General features: G+C 43.0%; 1 protein-coding gene across 3 annotated transcripts in view; it reads left to right on the top strand.

The window, feature by feature from the left end:
* Positions 1-16,394, top strand: part of RAB8A (RAB8A, member RAS oncogene family) — a 73,043-nt gene extending 56,649 nt beyond the window's left edge. The window contains exons 6-9 of one of the 3 annotated variants that reach the window (XR_011315353.1): positions 2,244-2,309; positions 7,188-7,238; positions 8,092-14,119; positions 14,260-16,394. Coding sequence is in view for 1 of the 3 variants with exons in the window: in XM_069740359.1 (XP_069596460.1) it covers positions 2,244-2,309; positions 7,188-7,238; positions 8,092-8,184 (210 nt within the window). In the remaining 2 variants the exon portion in view is untranslated. Of the gene's footprint in view, positions 1-2,243; positions 2,310-7,187; positions 7,239-8,091 lie in introns of all 3 variants that reach the window. The other 2 variants (XR_011315352.1, XM_069740359.1) reach the window with 2 other exon arrangements.
* Positions 16,395-23,460: the final 7,066 nt, after the last annotated feature.

The following is a 23,460-nucleotide window of genomic DNA, read 5'->3' as shown; positions in this document are numbered from 1 at the left end:
GAGCAGCCGCCGCCGCCGCTCCCCAGCACCCCACGCTGACGCTGCAGCTATAATATGAGGTAATGGGGCATACTCACACTTCCCTGTGAGACGCCCCCTCCGTCATCGGGACCACTCCCCCCCCACCCACCATAGATACCCGGCGTATAAGACGACCCCCGACTTTTAAGAAGATTTTCAGGGGTTAAAAAGTCGTCTTATACGCCGGAAAATACGGTATGTGTTTTTTGTTAATTATTCTAATTTACTGAGATAATGACTTTTGGGTTTTCATTGGCCTTTTTGTTTGTTTTTTTTAGTCCCACTATATAAGGTATATTTATTTTGTGACCTATATATTACCCATCAATAAATACTTTTATGAAAAAAATAAAAAACAAAGACAATATAATTTTATGTTTGCTCATAAGTACCGTAGATTAGATTGTGATGTAAAGGATTCCATTAAAAAAAAAAAAACTAGAGAAAAAGAAATTGTCTTGGTCCTTAACCCCTTCATGACCCCAGATTTTTTTCATTTTTGATCTTCACTCCCCTCGTTCCCAGAGCCATACCTTTTTTTTATTTATCCCTCAATATGGCCATGTGAGGGCTTATTTTTTTGTGGTACAAGTTGTACTTTTGAACGACATCATTGGTTTTATTATGTCGTGTTCTAGAAAACGGGAAAAAAAATTCCAAGTGCGGTGAAATTGCAAAAAAGTGCAATCCCACACTTGTTTTTTGTTTGGCTTTTTTGCTAGGTTCACTAAATGCTAAAACTGACCAGCCATTGTGATTCTTCAGGTCATTACGAGTTCATAGACACCAAACATGTCTAGGTTCTTTTTTATCTAATTGGTGAAAAAAAATCCAAGTTTGCTAAAAAAAAAAAAAAAAAATTGCACAATTACCCGTAGCGTCTCCATTTTTCGGGATATCGGGTCGGATGAGGGCTTACTTTTTGCGTGCCGAGCTGGCGTTTTTAATGATACCATTTCAGTGCAGATACGTTCTTTTGATCGCCTGTTATTCCATTTTAATGCAATGTCGTAGCGACCGAAAAAAGTAATTCTGCCGTTTCTAATTTTTTTTTCTCGCTACGCCGTTTAGCGATCAGGTTAATTCTTTTTTTTTTTTTTATTGATAGATCGGGCGATTCTGAACGCGGCGATGCCAAATATGTGTAGTTTTGATTATTTTATTTGTTGTTGTTTTTTATCTTTAATTGGGCAAAAGGGGTGATTTAAACTTTTTATATATATAATTTTTTTTTTTTTTTTTTTACTTTTGCCATGTTTCAATAGCCTCCATGGGAGGCTAGAAGCTGGCATAGCCTGATCGGCTCTACTACATAGGATCGATGCATAGATTGCTCCTATGTAGCTGAATTACAGGCTTGCTATGAGCGCTGACCACAGGGTGGCCATAGAGGTCTTCAATAGACTTCTGGTTGTCATGCCGACGCATTGCTGACCCCCGAACACGTGATGGCCAGAATCGCTAGTTAAATGCTGCTGCCAGCGTTTGACAGCGGCATTTAACTCGTTAATAGCGGCGGGTGGATCGCGAGTGCGGGCACATGTCAGCTGTACAGAACAGCTGACGTGTCCCGGCTTTGAAGCGGGCTCACGGCCAGAGCCCGCCTCAAAGCAGGGGTTCTGACCTCGGACGTACTAACCCGTCCGAGGTCAGAAGGGGGTTAAAAGGAATGTACCATTATGAATGCATTTATTATAATATATATTTTTTTCTTTTATTTGTGAAAATATCTCAAATAATATACCTAATTAATATTTCCCACTGTCGGACGACACTACATGGAGCAAGCCTTTACATCTTCCCATTATCACAATGGTCACCCGTCGCTGCGCTGCCAAGGATCTGTTGCAGTAATACAGGTCCTGGGTGGCATGGAGGAGCTTAGAGCAGCACAGTGGGGCCCACAAATGTGGCCGTGCCCCTCTTGGAATGATGGTAAGGCTGTGAAGTTCACAAGCTGCGGAGCATGCACCATCCACAGTGTGTAGGGCTACTACACAGGAGACGGGTCACACATCTGCCTACTCCTCTATGCCCTTTGTTTGTCGTGTAGTGAGACTGTAGATGAAAATGGATATGTCAGCCCTCGTCTATGGGAAAGATAGAGGAAAAACCATTTTTTTATTTTGTTAATTTAAATGGGGTTAACTGAGTGTTGTACAGTTTCCATTGAAGACATCAACACAAGACAAGCAAACTTTATCTGTTCTTGTTTTTTTTAGTTGGCTCTTGAATATGGAATCAAATTTATGGAGACTAGTGCAAAGGCTAATATCAATGTGGAGAATGTAAGTATATCGGTTTTCCTATATATTGTGATGTTTTCATTTTGCAGAACGATAGGAGCAAACAAGTTGCGTGTGCTTGTCTTTAATCTTATCTCCAAGTAGATTATTACTATTTATTTATATAGCACCATTGATTCCATGGTGCTGTACATGAGAAGGGGTTACATACAAATTACAGATATCACTTACAGTAAACAAACTAACCATTACAGACTGATACAGAGGGGTCCTAGAGGGGCGAGGACCCTGTCCTTGCAAGCTTACATTCTATAGGATGGTGGGGATGGAGACAATAGGTTGAGGGTTGCAGGAGCTCCGGTGTTGGTGAGGCGGTAGCTCCAGTAGTGCTGAGGAGGCAGCGGGGTCAGTGCAGGCTGTAGGTTGTCCTGAAGAGATGGGTTTTCAGGTTCCGTCTGAAGGATCCGAATGTGGTTTATAGTCGGACGTGTTGGGGCAAAGAATTCCAGAGGATTGGGGGATATTTGGGAGAAGTCTTAGAGGCGGTTGGGTGAGGTGCGAATAAGTGTGGAGGAGAGAAGGAGGTCTTGGAAGGATCAGAGATTACATGAGGGAAGATATCGGGAGATTAGTTCAGAGATATATGGAGGAGACAGGTTATGGATGGCTTTGTAGGTCAGTATTTGTAATTTGAACTGGATACACTGAGGGAATGGGAGCCAGTGAAGAGATTTGCAGAGGGGAGAAGCGGAGGAGGAGAGAGATGAATTAGTCGGCCAGCAGAGTTAAGGATGAACTGGAGAAGTGCAAGGATGTTAGCAGGGAGACCACAGAAAAGGATGTTGCAGTAGTCGAGGTGGGACATGATGAGGGCATCCACAAGCATTTTAGTGGATTGATGAGGAAACAATGGATTCTGGAGATATTTTTGAGCTGAAGGCAACAGGAGGTGGAAAGAGCTTGGATGTGCGGTTTGAAGGACAGGACAGAGTCAAGGGTTATTCCGATGCAGCGGACTTCCGGTACGGGGGAAAGCATAATGTCGTTAATTGCGATAGATGGGTCAGGTAAGGAAGATCTATGAGATGGAGGAAAGATAATGAGTTCAGATTTGTCCATATTGAGTTTGAGGAAGCGAGAGGAGAAGGAGGATATGGCTGATAGACACTCCGAGATTCTGGACAGCTGGTCTGGGCCAAAGAGGTAGATCAGAGACTTTGAGTTTTCCCAGGCCAAGTGTATAGATTAAGAGTATGGGTCCTAGAACAGAGCCTTGGGGGACTCCAACAGAGAGAGGGTGGGATGAGGAGGTAGTGTGGGAGACACTGAATGTGCTGTTGGAAAGGTATGAGGAGATTCAGGATAGGGCGAGGTCTTTGCCAAAGAGGAGAGGATCTGTAGTAGGAGGCAGTGGTCAACTGTGTCAAAAGCAGGGGACAGGTCTAGAAGGAGGAATATAGCGTGTTGTCCGTTAGCTTTGTCTGTTAGGTCGTTAGTAATTTTGGACAGGGCTGTCTGTTGAGTGTTGGGGGCGGAAACAAGATTGTAGATTGTCAAAGACCAAGTTAGATGAGAGGTGGGAGGAAAGTTCAGTGTGAAGGTGCTGCTCCAGGAGTTTGGAAGCGAATGGGAGCAGCGATATTGGGTGATAGCTGGATATAGCAGTTGGATCGAGGGTTGGCTTTTTAAGGATTGGCGTGATTGTGGCATGTTTGAATGCAGAAGGGAAGGTACCTGGAGTTAGTGATAGGTTGAAGAGGTGGGTTAGGGATGGGATAAGAGTCGTGGGGAGGAGGTTGGAAGGGATGGAGTCGAGCGCACAGGTGGTGAAGTGTGATTTGGAGAGGAGACAATTAAGCTACCGTTCAGTGATGTTGGATAGGGAGGTTATGGGGTTTTGGCATTGGTCTGGTATACAAAGGGGTTGTGGTGGTTGAACGATGAAGACTTGCCTTGTTTGGTCGATCTTATTTTTAAAGTATGTGGCAAAGTCCTCAGCAGAGATGAGGGAGGTTGGAGGGGGCAGTGGGGGGCGGAGGAGGGAGTTAAAGGTTTTGAATAACTGTTTGGGGTTGTAGGATAGGGAAGGTATGAGGGTTGTGAAGTAGGCCTGTTTAGCAGAGGTGAGAGCAGATTTGAAAGCGAGTGTTGCCTGTTTGAATGGAGTGAAGTCGTCTTGCGAATGTGTATTTCTTCCAGCGCCGCTCTGCAACCCTGAACACTTGCCGGAGCTTTTTAGTGGTGTTATTGTGCCAGGGTTGTCTATTGATAAGCCACACTCTGCCATGAACGAGAGGGGCAACCGTGTCAATAGCTGATGCGATAGTGGCATTGTCGAAAGCAGTGGTACTCTGTGTCGTGGAGTGAGGATATGGATGCCAGTGGTAGGAGAGAGACAGAGTGTGTGGGTGTCTAGGTGTGCGAGGTTTCTGCGGGGGTGCGCATGTTGCTGGACATGGGTGACCGGTGAGTAGGACAGGGATGAGAAAGTGAGCAGATGGTGGTTGGATAGGGGGAGAGGGGAGGTGGTGAAGTTAGAGAGCAGAGATAGGTGAAGACCAGGTCTAGTGTATGGCCGTCTGTGTGGGTGGCTGCGGAGGACCACTGAGTAAGTCCAAAAGATGAATTAAGGGACAGAAGTGAAGGGTATCAGTGAGGATGTTGAAGTCACCCATGATGATAGTGCGAATGTCAGTGGAAAGAAAGTGAAGAAGCCAGGTAGAGAATTGGTCAATAAAGGCAATGGCCGAGCCCATAGGTCTGTATATGATGGCCACTTGGAGGTAGGAGGGAGAGTAGATGCGGACAGAGTGGACTTTCAAAAGAGGGGAGGATAAGGGAGGGTAGAGGTGGGATTGGGTTAAAGGTGCAGTTAGAAGAAAGGAGAAGACCCACTCCTCCACCATGTCTGTTGCCGGGGCGAGGGGTGTGGGTGAAACGGAGGCCGCTGTAACACAGCGCAGCAGGGGAGGCAGTGTCAAAAGGTGTTAGCCAAGTTTCTGTGAGGCCGAGGAAGGTAAGCTTGTGGGAGAGAAAAAGGTCATGAATCATAAATCACATGAAGCTTATTGCAGATTGAGCGGGTATTCCAGAGTGCTCCAGAGGGAGGGAGCAGGGGGGTGGGCGTCAGGGGCACGGGTTTTATGTTGGAAAGATTGCGGTAGTTCATATTAGATAGGGAGTGGTAGGAGGGGGTAATAATGGGAGGCATGAGCTGTGGGGGTCCAGGGTTGGGAGATATGTCACCAGCAGTGAGGAGAAGCAGAGAAAGGGAGAGCAGGTGGGAGAAGGAGAGTGGGCGGCTTGTTCTATGTTTTATTAGGACAGATTTGAGGTTGAGGAGCAGGTCAGCAGAGGAGGTCAGGTGGGAAGGAAAGAGGGAAGGGGAGATAATTATTTGGTTAGAGGGTGCTGGGGTTTGGGGATAGCAAAGGAGAGTAAGGATTAGTGAAGCAAACACTGTAAGGGCATATGTAAACATGGTGAAGGAGTAAGATGGGTTAATAGAAAAAGCTAGATCCAAGTAATAAGTGCTTACTCTGCAGACATACCCAAAATAGACAGGTACATAGAGTGGGGTCCTGACTCCTGCCGTGACTAACTGCCGTTGAAATAACTGTAGCGTCTCGATACTTTAGCTGCCGTGATATCCCTTCAAGTAAGATGCAGGATGGGTTCTCCTTGGATACGACTTCTTGTTCCAGCACATTTCACAGATATATACATATTTTACAAAATTCTTTTTTTTTTTTTAAGCCGCTAAAATGATAATTACTATATAAGGTTATCTAGAGAATCATCTTGACGGGTCATTTTAAATACAACAAACAATGATGGAATTGTTTTTCGTTTTGTTTTTTTCAAAATTATTCCAATTTAAAAACTTTAGTAAAATTATTCTAAATATATTATTTATATACAGTAAATGTTCTAACCTTTCCCATTCAATCCTTATGGTCCAATCCTTTTTACTTTTTCTTGCGACTCTCTAAATGTATGGCACTGAGAGTATTTACAGTTGGCCGGTGAGGCCAGTGGCATGACTAAGCTGCTCTCCCAGGTTGTGGCTCTGAAGCTGTATGTGGAAGTACTTGACTTAACCACAGCCTCTAGGGTTGTAGTGACATAATCTTTGTTTTCACATATATAAATAATAACCATATTCTGGATCATCACTTTACCCTTACAAGGAGTCTGTTTACACGTAAGTGGTGCAACCGAGCAAAGCAACCTGTAAGGCTCCTTTCACACTAGCGTCGGAATCTCCCCGTCGCAATGCGTCGGGGAGAGATTCCGACGCTAGCGTTTGCTGCATTGCACAATGGGTGCAGCGGATGCATTGTAAGGTGCGGGGAGGTGGGGGCGGAGTTCCGGCCGCGCATGCGCGGTCGGAAAAAGCGGTCTGTCAGGAGAAAAAAACGTTACATGTAGCGTTTTTTTCTCCCAACGGTCCGCCAAAGCACGACGCATCCATCGCAAGACGGATGCGAAGTGTGGCAATCCGTCGCAAATGCGTCGTCAATAGAAGTCTATGGGGAAAAAACGCATCCTGCAAGCACTTTTGCAGGATGCGTTTTTTCTGCAAAACGACGCATTGTGACGGATTTAAAAAAAAACGCAAATTGTTCTTTAAATATGGTAATGAAGTGATCAGTTCACCTTTCTCACGGTTTAATGCATTTTTACCTCCATGCGTTACAGCTGTCTCCGCCACCTTTCCCTTGATCGACAACCGCTCCGCCACAGCCGGAGTGCACTGATCACCTCATGAGCATTTTGAATAAAGATTAAGGCAATGTCCCCTACAACGTGCTGTGCTTGGTTTCACCACTCTTGCGGACAGACTTTCATTACGCACATGACTTTTTCTGTCTTTAAAAGTTGTTTTTGTATTTTATCATTTTGTCATTTATGTTGTAGGCATTTTTGACTTTGGCGCGGGACATCAAAGCAAAAATGGACAAGAAAATGGTAAGATAAGTGGATGTTAGTCCTTAATGGGTGTAAATTTGTAAATCCTTAATACCGGGTTAGGGGTGTTGGATGGGCAGTTCAGTTGGAAAATTTTGATCCAAGCCATGTGCAGGAGTTTGTTTTTGCTGTGATTTGTACACTTAAGACAAGAATTATCTAGGACATATCTCAAATCCATCTAGTTGCCTGAAAGGGGATTTCCACTTTTCTAAAAGTGAACCCCAAACAAATCTAGCACTGTAAAATAGCAAAACCAGCTACTGCTGTCCTGCTCCAGCGTTGGCTCTCTGCTGCTGTTCCTGTCTGTTTTGTCTGCAGCGTTGACGTCACATCACCACTGCAGCCAATCGCCACATCAGCGGATCATACCTTCAATATTAGCAGAGCTGTTGATCTCCGTGATTGGCTGCGTCGGTGATGTAAGCTGTGATGTCATCCCTTTAGCCAAAACAGAGCAGATGTGGAGAGCTAACACTTTTGTACGCTCATCTGCAGGGGCCCTTTATCGTTAGGAAAGCACCGCTCCTCTGCCTCTTGACTGCCTGATTCAGACCAGCGACATGGCTGAGCCGAGGACCCAAATTGTGTGCTCTCCCAGTCCCAGCATTCTGTATAGGAAACTGCTTACAAGTAGGAGAGGTGGCCAATGTCTTGGCAAGAAGCTGAGAGAGAAAATAATGCACATTGCTTTTTGAAGTGTTCTGGATATATTGTAGATCCCATACCTTGCGTTCAGGGTCAGACTCTGACTGTATCCAGTTTAAGGGGTTGCGAAGGTGCTCCTGAATACTCAATATATGGGCTATATCCTTTGGGCTACTGACTGAAGTGTATAATTTGTTTATTTCAGGAAGGAAATAGTGCCCAAGGCAGCAACCAAGGAGTCAAAATTACCCAAGAACAGCAAAAGAAGAGCAGCTTCTTCCGATGTGTCCTTCTTTGAGGGACATTGCCTTATTAAAGGAGTACTTTGCTCCCTCCAACTGGACTGTGCCTGTATCTGAAGTCCCACCATCACAGACCCTGATCCTTAAAGCACCAGCTCTGCCAAACTGTGGCTACCTTAAAGAGCGTGACAAGCTCTGTCTACGTTGGTAACTGTTTCACTTGGCGGGTGTGGAACATATTCTAAGTTTGTACATTTCTTCCTCATTATTCCAATTGTCATGTTATTACTATTTTTGTTGGAGTTAAACACCGGACAATCTTCATTAGTTTATTCCAAGCCCAGTGTTTGTTTTCAGACATTCCTACAAAGCCATATCTTCTTCTATGTCTCTTTTGACCATCCTCATGTGACTTTTTTTTTTCTAAATTCAGGCACTTAATTAAAGCGCACACACGCGCACACACACACACACACACACACACACACACACACACACACACACACACACACGCACCTTCCTCTTGCATTCCAATACAAGTCTTCCATGTTGGATCTCACGATGAAACCAAAATCATTTTGTTTTTGCTTTAATTTCAAGCGACTTAGATTTGTGAAATTTATGTACATGTTTATACTCTCTGAAGTCTAATTTCATTTTACTATCTACGGCAAATTTCTTATGGTTTAAACTTTATCTTGAAGACACATTCTATGTTATTTAATGAGATTTTCACCAAAAAACTTAAGATACCCCTATAGAAAATAAGTTTTAGTGATGGCAGAGCTGATAAGTAATGCTGGCTTCCATAGAGATTTGTTATTTTTGTTTATATTTAATTGTACATGTCATGTTTGCAAAAAAAAAGTCATTATCTACCGTTGTATTGATTGCCACCTTATCATTTTTACAGTGGTAGCTAGAATTTGGCCTTAGCAAAAAAAATGGCTACTGCAATAGAGTAGAACCATGCCACAAGTCAGAGTTTGGAAATTGAGAAACCTTGGCTGCTCCAACTTCTTTCATTAGTGTGCGGCCATTAATACGCTTTAGTTACACCTGCTCTTTGATGAAAGGTTTATCCTAAATATTAATTGTGATGTAGACTTGTGTGAAGATCTCTAATATGTGATGTATCCATATTAGAGAGATTCTGTTGCTCCAAGGCACATCCATAGTGATAATTACTTGACTGTACAAGATTTCTGACTAGTATTCCATAGTCCTACATTTTCTCTTAACGAACTTGTTGCTAAAAGACGACCTCAAGAAATTAGCATTCATCCTTCATGTGCTGCCCACTTCACCACGGTCCTATTCCAAGAAGCTGAGTGACTATTTCTTGCAGTTTTCCTTTGGTCATACACCAAAGTATCGCAGAAATAATACATCTCTGGAAATAATCACCCTTCATATCCCCACACACTAGTTCTTCCTGGCAGACTTTACATTTTTATGTAAAAGGAGTCTGTTCCTGGGAAAACCTATTTAAGTTCATAACTCATTGGGCAAAGTACATGTTAATCAATAGATCTTGGATAAAAATAAGCTCCGCAATTGGATGTGCTTAAATAAATGTTCTTGTGCTGAAATAATGTTATATACATGTCCCTGCTGTGTACTGTGTAATGGCTGTGTCTGACCGTACAGGGACATGTCTGATCATATCACATCTCCTGAGCAGGTGAGGAAACGAGCGTATACAGGCTGGTTTCTGTAAAGTAAAATATTTTGGTGCCTATTTGATCAGATGAGCAAGTGTTTCCGCCTCATCTTCAGCCCTCTGAGAGCATCATAAATCAAGTCAGTGAGGTAGGAGCTCCGGCTGTTGCATCCCATTCTGTCCTGTCTGTATACTCCCTTTCGTGTCCTCTCCTGCCCGGGAGATGTGGTATGATCAGACCATGTTCCTGTACAATCAGACACTGCCGTTACTCAGCAGGGGCACATGTATAAGGTTATCTCAGCACAGGAACAATTTTAATTGTAACACCTTTAATTGTAAATAATCTTTTTATTCCAAGATCTATTGATTAAAATGTACTTTGTTCATGGGACAACCCCTTCAACCATCCTCAATTTTGGATAGGGAATCTGTTCAAACATCCCTATGGGACCAGAGATGGACTGAACATTGTAGAGAAAATCCTTTTTACTCTGTTATGCAAATGATCTGTCAAGTGCTCCTAGGTCTGTCCTAGTAAGTGCTCCAGCTCTCTTCACTAAACCCTACATAAACTTTCCCCTTTGGGCCTGGTTGATGGCTCCACCATTCTGATTTGCACTGAAATCTTACACGAGCCTTGCTCTCTGACCAGTTGTTCCAAGTCACTGGACTAAAGTTCTTGCTTGTCATGTTAGTGTTTGTTTCCCACAGCAGAAAGAGTACCATGCATACATTGGGTGAGCATGGGATATGTGTTCGAGATTTCATAGTCTGTCAAGAAGGTGGAGCCATCAATCAAGGCTAAAGAGAAGGTCTTGGATGGAACTTAGTATGGAGAGCAAGCACTTTTGTGGCAGTGGGACTGCCCCTTTGAGCTTGCTAGGTTATTTTATATAATAGAACAGCATAGGTTGAGCGGGCACCATCCAATACCAATATATTCAAAGGGGATCACCTGATGCATACATGAGTAACTGAACACTTCACAAGAGAAAAGACAGCATCATAGAAATGGGATCACCACAAATCGATTTTACAAAAGTATAACAAATTTTATTTAGACCACACCACACAAACAACTGTAGTAAAAACAATTAAAAACTCCCACAAACAATGGGAGATGAGGGTCCATAGAATACCAGGTATAATACTACGGAAGCATTATAGAGTCTAATAACAGCAAATAATACCAGGTTATGCAATCTTACAATGGGAGAAAAAGGGAAAAAATGATGAAGCAAACCCCTATGTGCATGCTGTGTCGCCCATCATAATCTAGTTGGCCTCCCAACCTATGTTTCAAATATGTAGGACACAAACTTCCCATGTGAACTTGTAAGGGTGTGCTGGAAATCCAAAGGGACCTAGCTGAAAGCGGCTGTAGGGTAGAGGAGAAGCCGCCCAGAATAAAGCCCCCTTCCCACAAAAAGAGCAGGTAACCGGCTGGATAAACACCAAGACTCTAGTAATGCATGACCCACGCGTATCGACGCTGGTATTGTTTTTACTACAGTTGATTATGTGGTGTGGTCTAAATAAAATTTGTTATACTTTTGTAAAATCGATTTGTGGTGATCCCATTTCTATGATGCTGTCTTTTCTCTTGTCAAGTGTTCAGTTATTTTATATAATGAAGCATATACTCGGTATAGTAGAGAAGATCAGCTACCTGGGGTTGCACAGGTATGTTCAGTATGTCTTAAGGTTCCCTACCTGACTGTTTGGATGGTTCAATAGGCAAAAACCTTTTGGCAGCGTCCCTCTGGTCTGGCTGTGTGGTGACTTCTCTACTAAAGAGTGCTCTCCATTAAACTCGGGAAGCCTTGTCCTTTTACATTTTCGGAGATCCTACATTTCTGTATAGCATGGTTATTTCCTTTTGCATTTTATGAACATAAAATCATCATTTCCAAGTCTCCATATTTAAAAGCTTTAATTTTCTTTTTTTTTTTTGCCTTTTCTATAGAAATGTGTTAAGTATGTCTGGCTGTGCATGAAACCAATGACCACTCTGCCATCCGTCTTTGACTCGTACATGATGACACATTTTACAATGGTTTTCTGTACAGATATACAGCTTCTTTTGTACATTTCCTCTTGAAGATGGATATGGGGCATATGTTGATTCCAAGCAGTATACTGTGTATTATGACTAAAGAGTGGATCTGGTGGATTTGCAGCCTTTCACATAAGGCAATTTTTGCTTCTAATAAATGGACCAACATTTGTTATAAAACTGAGCACAAAAAATTGTAAGGCAAGCTTTCTTATATGTATATATTGTTTTATGTAACTCTGGTTCGTAATCCACTACTCGCCAGTACTGATTGTCTGGGTCTGGAATGGTTGACAACTGCACACAATGCGTGGAGCACCTTGCTCTGTTTTCTTGAAACGCATGGAGTTGTACTGCAGATGGTTAGGCTTCTGCTCTATACATCAGCTATGGTGACGTTGCACCAGCACCAAGCTGCTTGTAACAGTACAATCCCTCCGTACAGGGCGCTTGTGCCTGCCGAGGCCACTAAAAGGGAACTAGGAAGTTAAGAAACTTGAATATTAGGAATGTGGCATCTTATCACTCAAGTTGACTCTGACTTTTGCACCGTTTAATGTCAGTAGTGGTAGTATACTTCTAGTGTTCACCTTTTCTGAGTCACTAAGGGTTTCTTCCATAGTCTGTTTTTTTTTTTCGTTATTGTGTTTTTTTTTTTTTTTGTTTGTTTGTTTTTTTTGACGCCCTTTGGCACTTTCTCAGGCATTGCTAATCTAGACTGGAGGTGAACATGCGTTCTTGTTATTATCATTCCAACTAAAGTCCAGATCAGTGGCTGACAAAAGAGAAGCAGGTTGGCAGTATTGATCCGTGCTTTACTTTATTCCTTTTTAGGGTAATGCATGTAGTCACACGCTCACCAGTCGTCACCTTCACTCCGGCACTCCGTGTCACACAGCAATCGCTATGTGATTTGGCAGGTCACAACTGCAGTCACCGAAGTCACGTTTTAAAAGCAAGTCAGTGGGAAATCCTAATGAGACCACATTCGGAGTCCTACAGACTTGTATTGACAAAAAGTGACTTTCTGACGCAGTGATCTGGTGAGTTATAATAGTTTTTCATACTTGAGCAGCGCTGAAAAGATGCCATCCGGTGAGTATGTAACTACACACATTGCACTTGCATACGTGGTCCCCAACAAAGGGAAAGAATAACATTGGACTGGCGCTTTAGGGTAACTATTAGCTTCCTTATTCCCTACATTCAAAAGGGATTACTAAACTAGCTCCCTGGGAATGGAAAAAAAAATACCATAACTGAAGGAAATGTCATTATTGGTAAATTCTTACATGTCTTTAATTAGCAAATCTCAATAGTTTTTCCTAGGGTAGTAATCTCTATAGAATTAACGTGGCCACATCATGATGGATACCTGTATTATCTTAGTGCAGATGCTTGTGAGCATGTACAGTAGTAGCCCTGCTGCTGTAACCTGGAGATACCAATACCATATATCGACAGGATGGACAGCTGTGTGAACAGACTCTTCTTACCATCAGCAGTCCTGGTATCTCTAGTGTTGGATCAGAAGGACATGGTGAACAGCAGTGTGAGCAGTCTCTTCTTACCTTGGCACCCCTGGTATCTCCAATGTTAGATCGCAAGGACAGGTGAATAGCAGTGTGAGCAGCCTCTTCTTATTTTGGCACTCCTGGTATCTCCAATGTTAGATCACAAGGACAGGTGGACAGCAGTGTGAGCAGCCTCTTCTTACCTTGGCACCCCTGGTATCTCCAATGTTAGATCACAAGGACAGGTGGACAGCAGTGTGAGCAGCCTCTTCTTACCTTGGCACCCCTGGTATCTCCAATGTTAGATCACAAGGACAGGTGGACAGCAGTGTGAGCAGCCTCTTCTTATTTTGGCACTCCTGGTATCTCCAATGTTAGATCACAAGGACAGGTTGACAGCAGTGTGAGCAGCCTCTTCTTACCTTGGCACCCCTGGTATCTCCAATGTTAGATCACAAGGACAGGTGGACAGCAGTGTGAGCAGCCTCTTCTTACCTTGGCACCCCAGGGTATCTCTAATGTTAGATCACAAGGACAGGTGGACAGCAGTGTGAGCAGCCTCTTACCTTGGCACTCCTGGTATCTCCAATGTTAGATCACAAGGACAGGTGGACAGCAGTGTGAGCAGCCTCTTCTTACCTTGGCACCCCTGGTATCTCCAATGTTAGATCACAAGGACAGGTGGACAGCAGTGTGAGCAGCCTCTTCTTACCTTGGCACCCCTGGGTATCTCTAATGTTAGATCACAAGGACAGGTGGACAGCAGTGTGAGCAGCCTCTTACCTTGGCACTCCTGGTATCTCCAATGTTAGATCACAAGGACAGGTGGACAGCAGTGTGAGCAGCCTCTTACCTTGGCACTCCTGGTATCTCCAATGTTAGATCACAAGGACAGGTGGACAGCAGTGTGAGCAGCCTCTTCTTACCATGGCCCTCCTGGGTTCTCCAGTGTTAGATCAGAAGGACAGGTGGACAGCAGTGTGAGCAGCCTTTTCTTACCTTGGCACTCCTGGTATCTGTAGTATTACATCAGAATATCCACTGAAAGCACATCTTCCTACACATGAATATGGGGTACACATGCTCACACACCTCTTGTAAAATTCTAGGACAGGCTTCTGTCAGAGTAACAATGAGGCAGCCATTATAATTCTTATAATGATTATTTCCCTAGACAAAACTATTTGCTAATTATATGAATTTAGGAATTTATTTGTAATGACATTTCGTTGTTGTTTCTATTTCCAGAGAAGCCCTTTTAATACGGCAATATCTGATTTATAGCCGTTTCCTCTCATTGCACGGGTTCCTCAGATATAGGGTTGTCCGCTTACCTTGCTTCTCCGCAATGGAACATCTGGGGGCAGGCTATCCTAAATGGTTAGTCGTTGGAGTTACATTTTAGGAACCTCTCTAAGGTTTTACACTCAGGAACCACAGAACAAGTACCGAGGTTACATTTACAGATTAATTTTCGTCATAAACCAGTTGCTATTTGTTTTGTTTCTTTTTATTTGATGTTGGCTTATTCGCTTTATGCTCTGTAATGCTTTGTAACAGCAGGTATAGTGATGCTCTGAAAAAAAATCCCTATATACTTCTGTAAGACGCTACATTAGCTTTATCCAAATTCTATATGCTTTTAAGTTTTAAGATACCGTATATAGTCCCAAGCAAATTAATGGTATTTATTAACATTCGATTTTCCCTTGCTTCTAATGCTGATACATGGTGTAAGTGGTTGCCACCTTATTGGTGAATAGTCAGAGATCCAGCTGCTTAATCCCTTGTATTGCCAAAGAAAATGGCCACTTGTGCAGCTTTGTATGGTATCCACTTAATTTAACCACTGCAAAACACCTAAGATGGAGAAACCTTGTCTAACTTTTGGTGACACACTGGAGAAAATTCATTATTCTGATGGCTTTATTTAAAACTGATAGTTTTGATTTAGGGGATTATTACATGTGTTTTTCTATTAACTCTTACAAGTGCTTGTGCAGTCAGCAATTCATGATAAACTGCGTGTGCTAGCTGCTAATGCATGTATAATAGCTCCCTAATATGACGTTTCCGTTCATTAAAGGAGATTTGTCATCAGGTTTTTGCTGTTTAATCCGAGAGCACCATATTATTATAAGGCTGATTCCAGGGATGTGCCACTTATTAGGATGTGTTCGTAGTTTCAATACAATCAATGTTTTATCTGCAGGAGATTATCACTGCCTCACTAGGTCGCACACGCACAGTCCAGCTAATCTGTAACCCCGAACCCACCATTGTGTGGCAGCTTGCTGACAATGTACACAGGAATCTGCGGTGTGAGTTGGGTTATACACAGATTAGCATAATGACTACTCTTACATCTACAACAGAAATAACAAAGATTCTATCAAAACTGCACCAAGCATCCCAGTGACACATCACTGGAATCAGGCTCTCTTACCCTATACTATGCTGCTCTCAGATTACATGGCAAATAACCTGCTGACCGATTCCCTTTAAATGTAGTCTTCCATTTGAGGTTGTTTAGATAATGTCAAATCTTTGCAACATAATTTCTTGGACTGATTAGCTGTGCTGTGCTGTACATACACGCCATAAGTATACAGTCTCGCTCCCAGATTAGGCCGTGTTTACATATGAGTACAGGACAAGATGGCATAGCATGCAGTTTTTTTTTGTCCGGTAATGTGGTGGCTATCTTGACCAAAAACCCAATTGTCTCCATTAAAGTTAACGGAGTCTCATTCGCGTGGGATTTCAGTCACTGCTGTCAGTCCCGCTTTTCTATTCTTAGACTACAAATCTGAAAATAAAAGGTAACACAGATGTGAACGAAGCCTTATAAGTTTACAATGAAACTTTTCTGTGAAGAAGTAGAGAATAGCTCAGATCAGCAGAGTCTGATGCCTTTTGTCGTGCAGCGAGTAGGACAAATGCATCTGGGCCTCTGTAATAACCTGCTTTGTTTACAATGACCACTGCACTTCAGGAAAAATACTGATTAAAGCTTATTTTAAAGATAAACTTGAGTCTGTGTTTCATGCGATCTTACTAAAGTCTGAATTACAGTTTGATTTCTTCTGCTATTGTCCGATGCCACCATTTCACCCGCTACTAACATTAGTCTTGAGGTACTTAGCGGACTCCAGGACTTGCCTTTATCCGATTCAGTGGTTGATTCTGGATAATGCCTAACAGAAGGGAAATTGAACCAAAATGTTGTTCTTGGAAGCAAAGTATTTCTATTGAAAAACAGTAGAAGGTCCCAAAATCAACAATGAAGGATATATTGAAAAAATGTGTACAGAAGCCTGATCAGGTAGTCCAGAACTTGGGCAGATGCAGATATGCGGCACTGGAGTCTGAAAGCTGAATGGTCTGGGAACATTGGTGAAAATAGCTGGGTATGTGGTGCTATGCGAGGTAAGGCTAGGTTCACATTGCGTTCGGCAATCCCGCTAGCACAGATGCCCGATCTGTGCTAGCGAGGTCCGTCCGAAACTAACGGCACATCGCAGACGCATGCCAAAAATGGCATACGTTTGCGATGCGTTAGCGATCCGTTAGCACATTGCAGTCAATGGGTGCGCTAGCGGATCTGTTACATAGCGTTAATTGCGCCATGTAACTGAGTCCGTTAGCGGGCACCCACTAACGCAGTGTGAACCTAGCCTAACTCTTGATGAGGCTTCAAGGATTCCTAACTGCAGACAAGAAGAGCATGGTGAATGGTACAGTAGGACCTTGTGTGCTAGAGATGTCATATGAGCTGGGTCAATATAGAAGATCGACATTAACCCCTTAATGACCAGGGGTATTTTTGGTCAAAATAGCCATGTGAGGGCTTGCTTTTTGCAGGACGAGTTGTACTTTTGAACGACACTATTGGTTTTACCATCTTGTGTAATAGAAAATGGGAAACAAAATTCCAAGTGCGGTGAGATTGCAAAAAAAAAGTGCAATCCCACACTTTTTTGTTTGGCTTTTTTTTTTTTTTTTTTTTATTACTAGATTCCCAATGCTAAAACTGACCTGCCATTATAATTCTCCAGGTCATTGAGTTCATAGACACCAAACATGTCTAGCTTCTTTTTTTTTTATCTAAGTGTTGAAAATTAATTCCAAACTTTGTTAAATTTTTTTTAAAAAGTGCCATTTTCCAATACCCGTAGCATCTCCATTTTTCATGAGTGATGGCTTATTTTTTGCATGCTGAGCTGACGCTTTTAATGACACTATTTTGGTGCAGATACATTCTTTTGATCGCCCGTTATTGCATTTTAATACAATGTCGCAATTGCCAAAAAAAACGTAATTCTGACATTATGACATTTTCTTATCACTATGTCATTAAGTGATCAGGTTAATCCTTTTTTTTAATTGATAGATCAGGCGATTCTGAATGCGGTGATACCAAATGTGTGTATGTTTGACTTTTATTTTATTTTGAATGGGGCGAAAGGGGGGGTGATGTGAACTTTTTTATATTTTTAAAAACATTTTCTTATTACTTTTGTCATGCTTCAATAGTCTCCATAGGAGACTAAAAGCTGCCACAACCTGATCGGCTTTGCTACATAGAGGCGATGATCAGATCGCCTCTACAGTGGGGAAAAAAAGTATTTAGTCAGCCACCAATTGTGCAAGTTCTCCCACTTAAAAATATGAGAGAGGCCTGTAATTGACATCATAGGTAGACCACAACTATGAGAGTCAAAATGAGAAAACAAATCCAGAAAATCACCTCGTCTAATTTGGCAAGATTTATTTAGCAAATTATGGTGGAAAATAACTATGTGATCATGCCTGTCTTCGGCAACACGGACTTTCAACTCCCTCCAAAGATTTTCTATGGGGTTGAGATCTGGAGACTGGCTAGACCGCTCCAGGACCTTCATATGCTTCTTACGAAGCCACTCCTTCGTTGCCCTGGCGGTGTGCTTGGAATCATTATCATACTGAAAGACCCATCCACGTTTCATCTTCAATGCCCTTGCTGATGGAAGGAGGTTTGCATTCAAAATCTCATGATAGGCTACGTTCACACTAGCGTTCGGCTAGTGTGCATCGTGCTAGCGTCGGGCGACGCAGCGGCGACGCACGCGTCATGCGCCCCTATGTTTAACATGGGGGACGCATGCGTTTTTGCTTGTTGCGTTTTCCGACACGTGCGTCTTTTTTTACGCTAGCGTCGGACCAAGAAAACGCAACAAGGGGAAGTGGCACTGGTGGCCACGAAACGTGCGTTGGGGACCATCGCCCGACCGCCCCCCCCTACCTCTGTGTAGTGGTAAGTGCTAGCACCCTTTTTCCACCACCATACTTAATGGCATTACTATAGAATCCCACTGCTTTGGGGTGACCTTGGTTGGATAGTGTAGGTGCTTTTTCTTATGCATACCATTACAAGGGTATTTACATCTGGGGGAGTGGGGGGATGGGCGCTTTTCCAGCATTCCTGGGACATTCATCCTGTGCTCTAGTCATTAGATAATGTAATATTTTGATATATGTTTTTGTATTTATGGCAATTAAAGTTTGTTTTATAAATCATTGCTCTGAATTGCTCTCCTTTTGGCATGGTTTGTTTTGAGCTGATTTGGTGAGGTCGGGGTCTTTTGGCGTATTTACTGCCAGACCTCGTGCGCTCACAATATGTATCTGGGAGTTTTGTATTCGAACTTCAGAAGAGCCTGAACATGTACTGGCTCAAGCAGGGGGACACATCTGCACTGTTGGAGCTGAGTCCCTGGTGGCGTAGTGTGTTACCGTACTGATGGTAGCCTTTGTTACGGTGATCCCAGCTCTATGCAGGTCATTCACTAGGTCCCCCCGTGTGGTTTTGGGATTTTTGCTCACCGTTCTTGTGATCGTGTTGACCCCACGGGGTGAGATCTTGCATGGAACCCCAGATCGAGGGAGATTATCAGTGGTCTTGTATGTCATCCATTTTCTTATTGCTCCCACAGTTGATTTCATCACACCAAGCTGCTTGCCTATTGCAGATTCAGTTTTCCCAGCCTGGTGCAGGGCTACAATTTTGTTTCTGGTTTCTTTTGCAAGCTCTTTGGTCTTCACCATAGTGGAGGTGGAGTGTGACTGTTTCAGGTTGTGGACAGGTGTCTTTTATACTGATAACAAGTTCAAACAGGTGCCATTACTACAGGTAATGAGTGGAGGAAAAATGATCCTGTTAAATAAAAAGTTACAGGTCTGTGAGAGCCAGAAATCTTGCATGTTTTTAGGTGACCAAATACTTATTTTCCACCATAATTTGCAAGATAAATCTTAAGGTGATTTTCTGGATTTATCTCCTTTTGACTCTCATAGTTCTGGTGTACCTATGATATCAATTACAGGCCTCTCTCATCTCTCAAGTCCCAGATCAAGGGAGATTATTAGTGGTCTTGTATGTCTTCCATTTTCTTATTATTGCTCCCACAGTTGATTTCATCACATCAAGCTGCTTGCCTATTGAAGATTCAGTCTTCCCAGCCTTGTGCAAGGCTAAAATTTTGTTTCTGGTGTCCTTCAACAGCTCTTTGGTCTTCACCATAGTGGAGGTGGAGTGTGACTTTGAGGTTGTGGACAGGTGTCTTTTATACTGATAACAAGTTCAATCAGGTGCCAATGAGTGGAGGACAGAGGAGCCTCTTAAATAATAAGATACAGGTCTGTGATAGCCAGAAATCTTGCATGTTTTTAGGTGACCAAATACTTATTTTCCACCATAATTTGCAAAATAAATCTTGCCCAATCAGACAAGGTGACTTTCTGTTTTTGTTTTCTCAGTTTTTACTCTTAGTTGTGGTCTACCTATGATGATGTCAATTACAGACGTTTCTCATCTTTTTAAGTGGGAGAACTTGAACAGTTGGTGGCTATGGGTGGTTTCACATTTGCATTGGGCAGAGCTGCGGAGGGCTGTGTACTTCCTCTGTTAAACCCCGCCCATTGCTGAACCTCTTCCATTCAGCTCCGCCTACGTCTGCATGCATCCTGCGTACCTATCTTTAACATTGGGTATGCAGGCCATGCGGATGCGACCGCATGCGTCGTATTGACGATGTGCCGACTGCAACAAAATGCAACATGTGTTCGATGCAGTTTGACGCAGCATCAAAACGACGCATGCGGACGCATCCACATACATCCGCGTGGCCTGCGTACCCAATTCTAAAGATTGCATGCATCCTGCATACCTGACAGGCGGAGCTGAATGGAAGAGGCGACGGCAGTGGGCGGGGCTTAACAAGAAGTACGCAGCCCTCCGCAGCTCTGCCCAACGCAAATGTGAAACCAGCCTAAATACTCACTGCTATAAGCGCCGACAACTGGGTAGCGCTCACAGCAAGCCAGCACTGACAACCATAGAGGTCTCCAGGAGACCGTTTGTCATGCCAACACACCGGTGACCCACGATCCCGTGACGGGGGTCTCCTGTGTACGTATTTCTGGCGCGATTGCCGTAAGCACTTCTTAATTGCCGCTGTCAAGAGTTTGACAGCGGCATTTAACTGGTTAATAGCTGCGGGTGTATCGTGATTCCACCCGCAGCTATTGCGAACACATGTCAGCTGTTCAAAACAGCTGACATGTCCTCGGAAAGATGTAGGCTCACCGCCGAAGCCCACATCAAAGGGAGGGAGTTTACATTGACGTACTATTACGACTGATGTCGGAAAGGGGTAAAAAAACCCTACCAAAGCCAGATACTCACTGGGTTTGGGATAGCACTGGGTTCTGCAGATGCAGAGCAGGAAGAAAGACCACTCTCCATCATTGAAAGGTCCTTCCTTATGGCATCTTCAGTCCGTGCTCCTTTTATCCAGGTGCTAGGGACTCGGCGCAGCATTCTATTCAGAGGTGTACATAGCTAGGATTTTGGTTTGGGGGGTGAAACTCCTGAGCGGGCCCCTATCCAGGGAACCCTGATTCGTTCCAGGTAGAACATGATCTAGACTAATGAAGGCACTATTTGTATAGCCATCCGCAATCTACTCCCATTCCCGTCAGGTTTCTGATTGAGACACGGGTAATGAGAATAAGGGACTGGCATGCTAATTTCAATCTTCACATGGTCTCCTAAGGCTACTTTCACACTTCCGTTTATTTCTATCCGTCACAATGTGTTATTTTGGAGAAAAAAAACGCATCCTGCAAATTTGCCCACAGGATGCGTGTTTTTTTCCCATAGACTTGTATTGCCGACGGATCGCGACGTATGGCCTCAGGTTGCATCCATCGTGCACTGGATGCGTCGGGTTTTGGCGGCCTGTCGTCTCAGAAAATCGTTCAAGGGAACGTTTTTCTGTATGTCGCATCCAGTTTTCCCGTCTGCACCTGCCCGGCAGGAAATGTCTCTCTCTGACTCTTTCCTGCCCGGCAATGCAGACGGAAATGTGAAAGCAAACACTTCCGTCGGTACGTCGCACCGACGCTTCGTGACGGGTGACTACCGACAGAAGTGTGAAAGAAGCCTAACACGAGACATGAATTACCCAGGAGGTTAGCGTGAATGACTAGCACACTTTCACTCTAATAATATATACTTACGAGACAGCGGCATCTTCATCAATCCGCTCAAGCCTATAGCAGCGCAATAAGCAGAGCAGTTTGAATGACAGCGGCAACTATCTCCGTAATCAACACCCACAGTTGGATCGGGGATCACCGGCATCTGAACTTATTATATTATTGCCAGACGGCGGCACTAACCTCTATCTGCTCTGGTTTGCATTTATAACTAGCGGAGCGATTTAATTGCAGTGCCGATGATACCCGTAGTCGGCACCGACAGGTGGATCGGAGATCACCGGCATTCATATTTATTTGCTTACAGCTTTACAGTGCCACAATCATTTACTTGCTGGTAATGTATGAACTAATAACTATTTAAGTGCTGCATAATATAAGATCCTCAATCTAATATAATAACGGTACAACAATAAGAATAGAAATAAAAAAGACACGATGAAAAAAGAGGCAACACTAGTGCCACGCACGGATACTGTAGCCAGATAGTACAGAAATACAAATATATAAAAATCAATGCCAAACTATCTATGGGAGCGAATCATAAATATAGCATATGAGTAATATATTTATACATATATATATGGCGTGGTTAAATACTCAAGAAATGGATGACTGTTCTATAATTAAATACTTCCCCGAGGAAGCAACAGATGCGAAACGCGCGTCGGAGCCCCTCTTTCCACGCATGGCAGCAGGTTGGTTCGCCTCCTTATTTGTTTCTCCCATATCTCCTATCCTTCTATACTACCATGCATGTGCAGCCCTGAGTGTATCTACATATTAATATATGGGACTTCCCAGGACCTTTGTGGCTATGCACTACCACGAACGAGTCATATTGGGTATCTTTTGATGTTAGGATTGCATTAAGCACTTTATTATATTTGTATATATACTCCTCTACCCCTGAACCTTCCTACATCTGGATATTACCTTGGAGCTTGTCTATTGGTGTGGTTACCGCTATGTATAAGTATTTAATTATAGAACAGTCTTCCATTTCTTGAGTATTTAACCACGCCATATATATATGTATAAATATATTACTCATATGCTATATTTATGATTCGCTCCCATAGATAGTTTGGTATTGATTTTTATATATTTGTATTTCTGTACTATCTGGCTACAGTATCCGTGCGTGGCACTAGTGTTGCCTCTCTTTTTTCATTGTGTCTTTTTTATTTCTATTCTTATTATTGTATTTTTATCCCCTAGTTTTTTTCAATAAAGTGTTATTTTTTAGCTCAAGTGTCCATTTTTTTTTGGTATGCTATAGTTATATTATGGCGGAGCATTTATTTTGGCTGCCCTCCTTGTTGGTTTACTAATATAATAATGGGAATTTCTAGGGTGTGCTAACTATGATGGCTATTTAATCCTAAAACATGGGATCCTTTTAGTGCCACATTTAACCAAAACCCAGCCTATTATTATAGGGTCAGTTGCTGGGATATCATCTATATCATAAATCTGAGACATTTTCACTTGGGAACTAGTGGATCATAGTGGTGTTTGTAAAATAATAATACACACTATGATCCAAGGTACA

Source organism: Ranitomeya imitator, chromosome 1, assembly GCF_032444005.1.
Source record: "Ranitomeya imitator isolate aRanImi1 chromosome 1, aRanImi1.pri, whole genome shotgun sequence".
NCBI lineage: Eukaryota > Metazoa > Chordata > Amphibia > Anura > Dendrobatidae > Ranitomeya > Ranitomeya imitator.
Note: the sequence above shows the minus strand (reverse complement) of the source record. Positions and strands in the feature narration are given on the sequence as shown.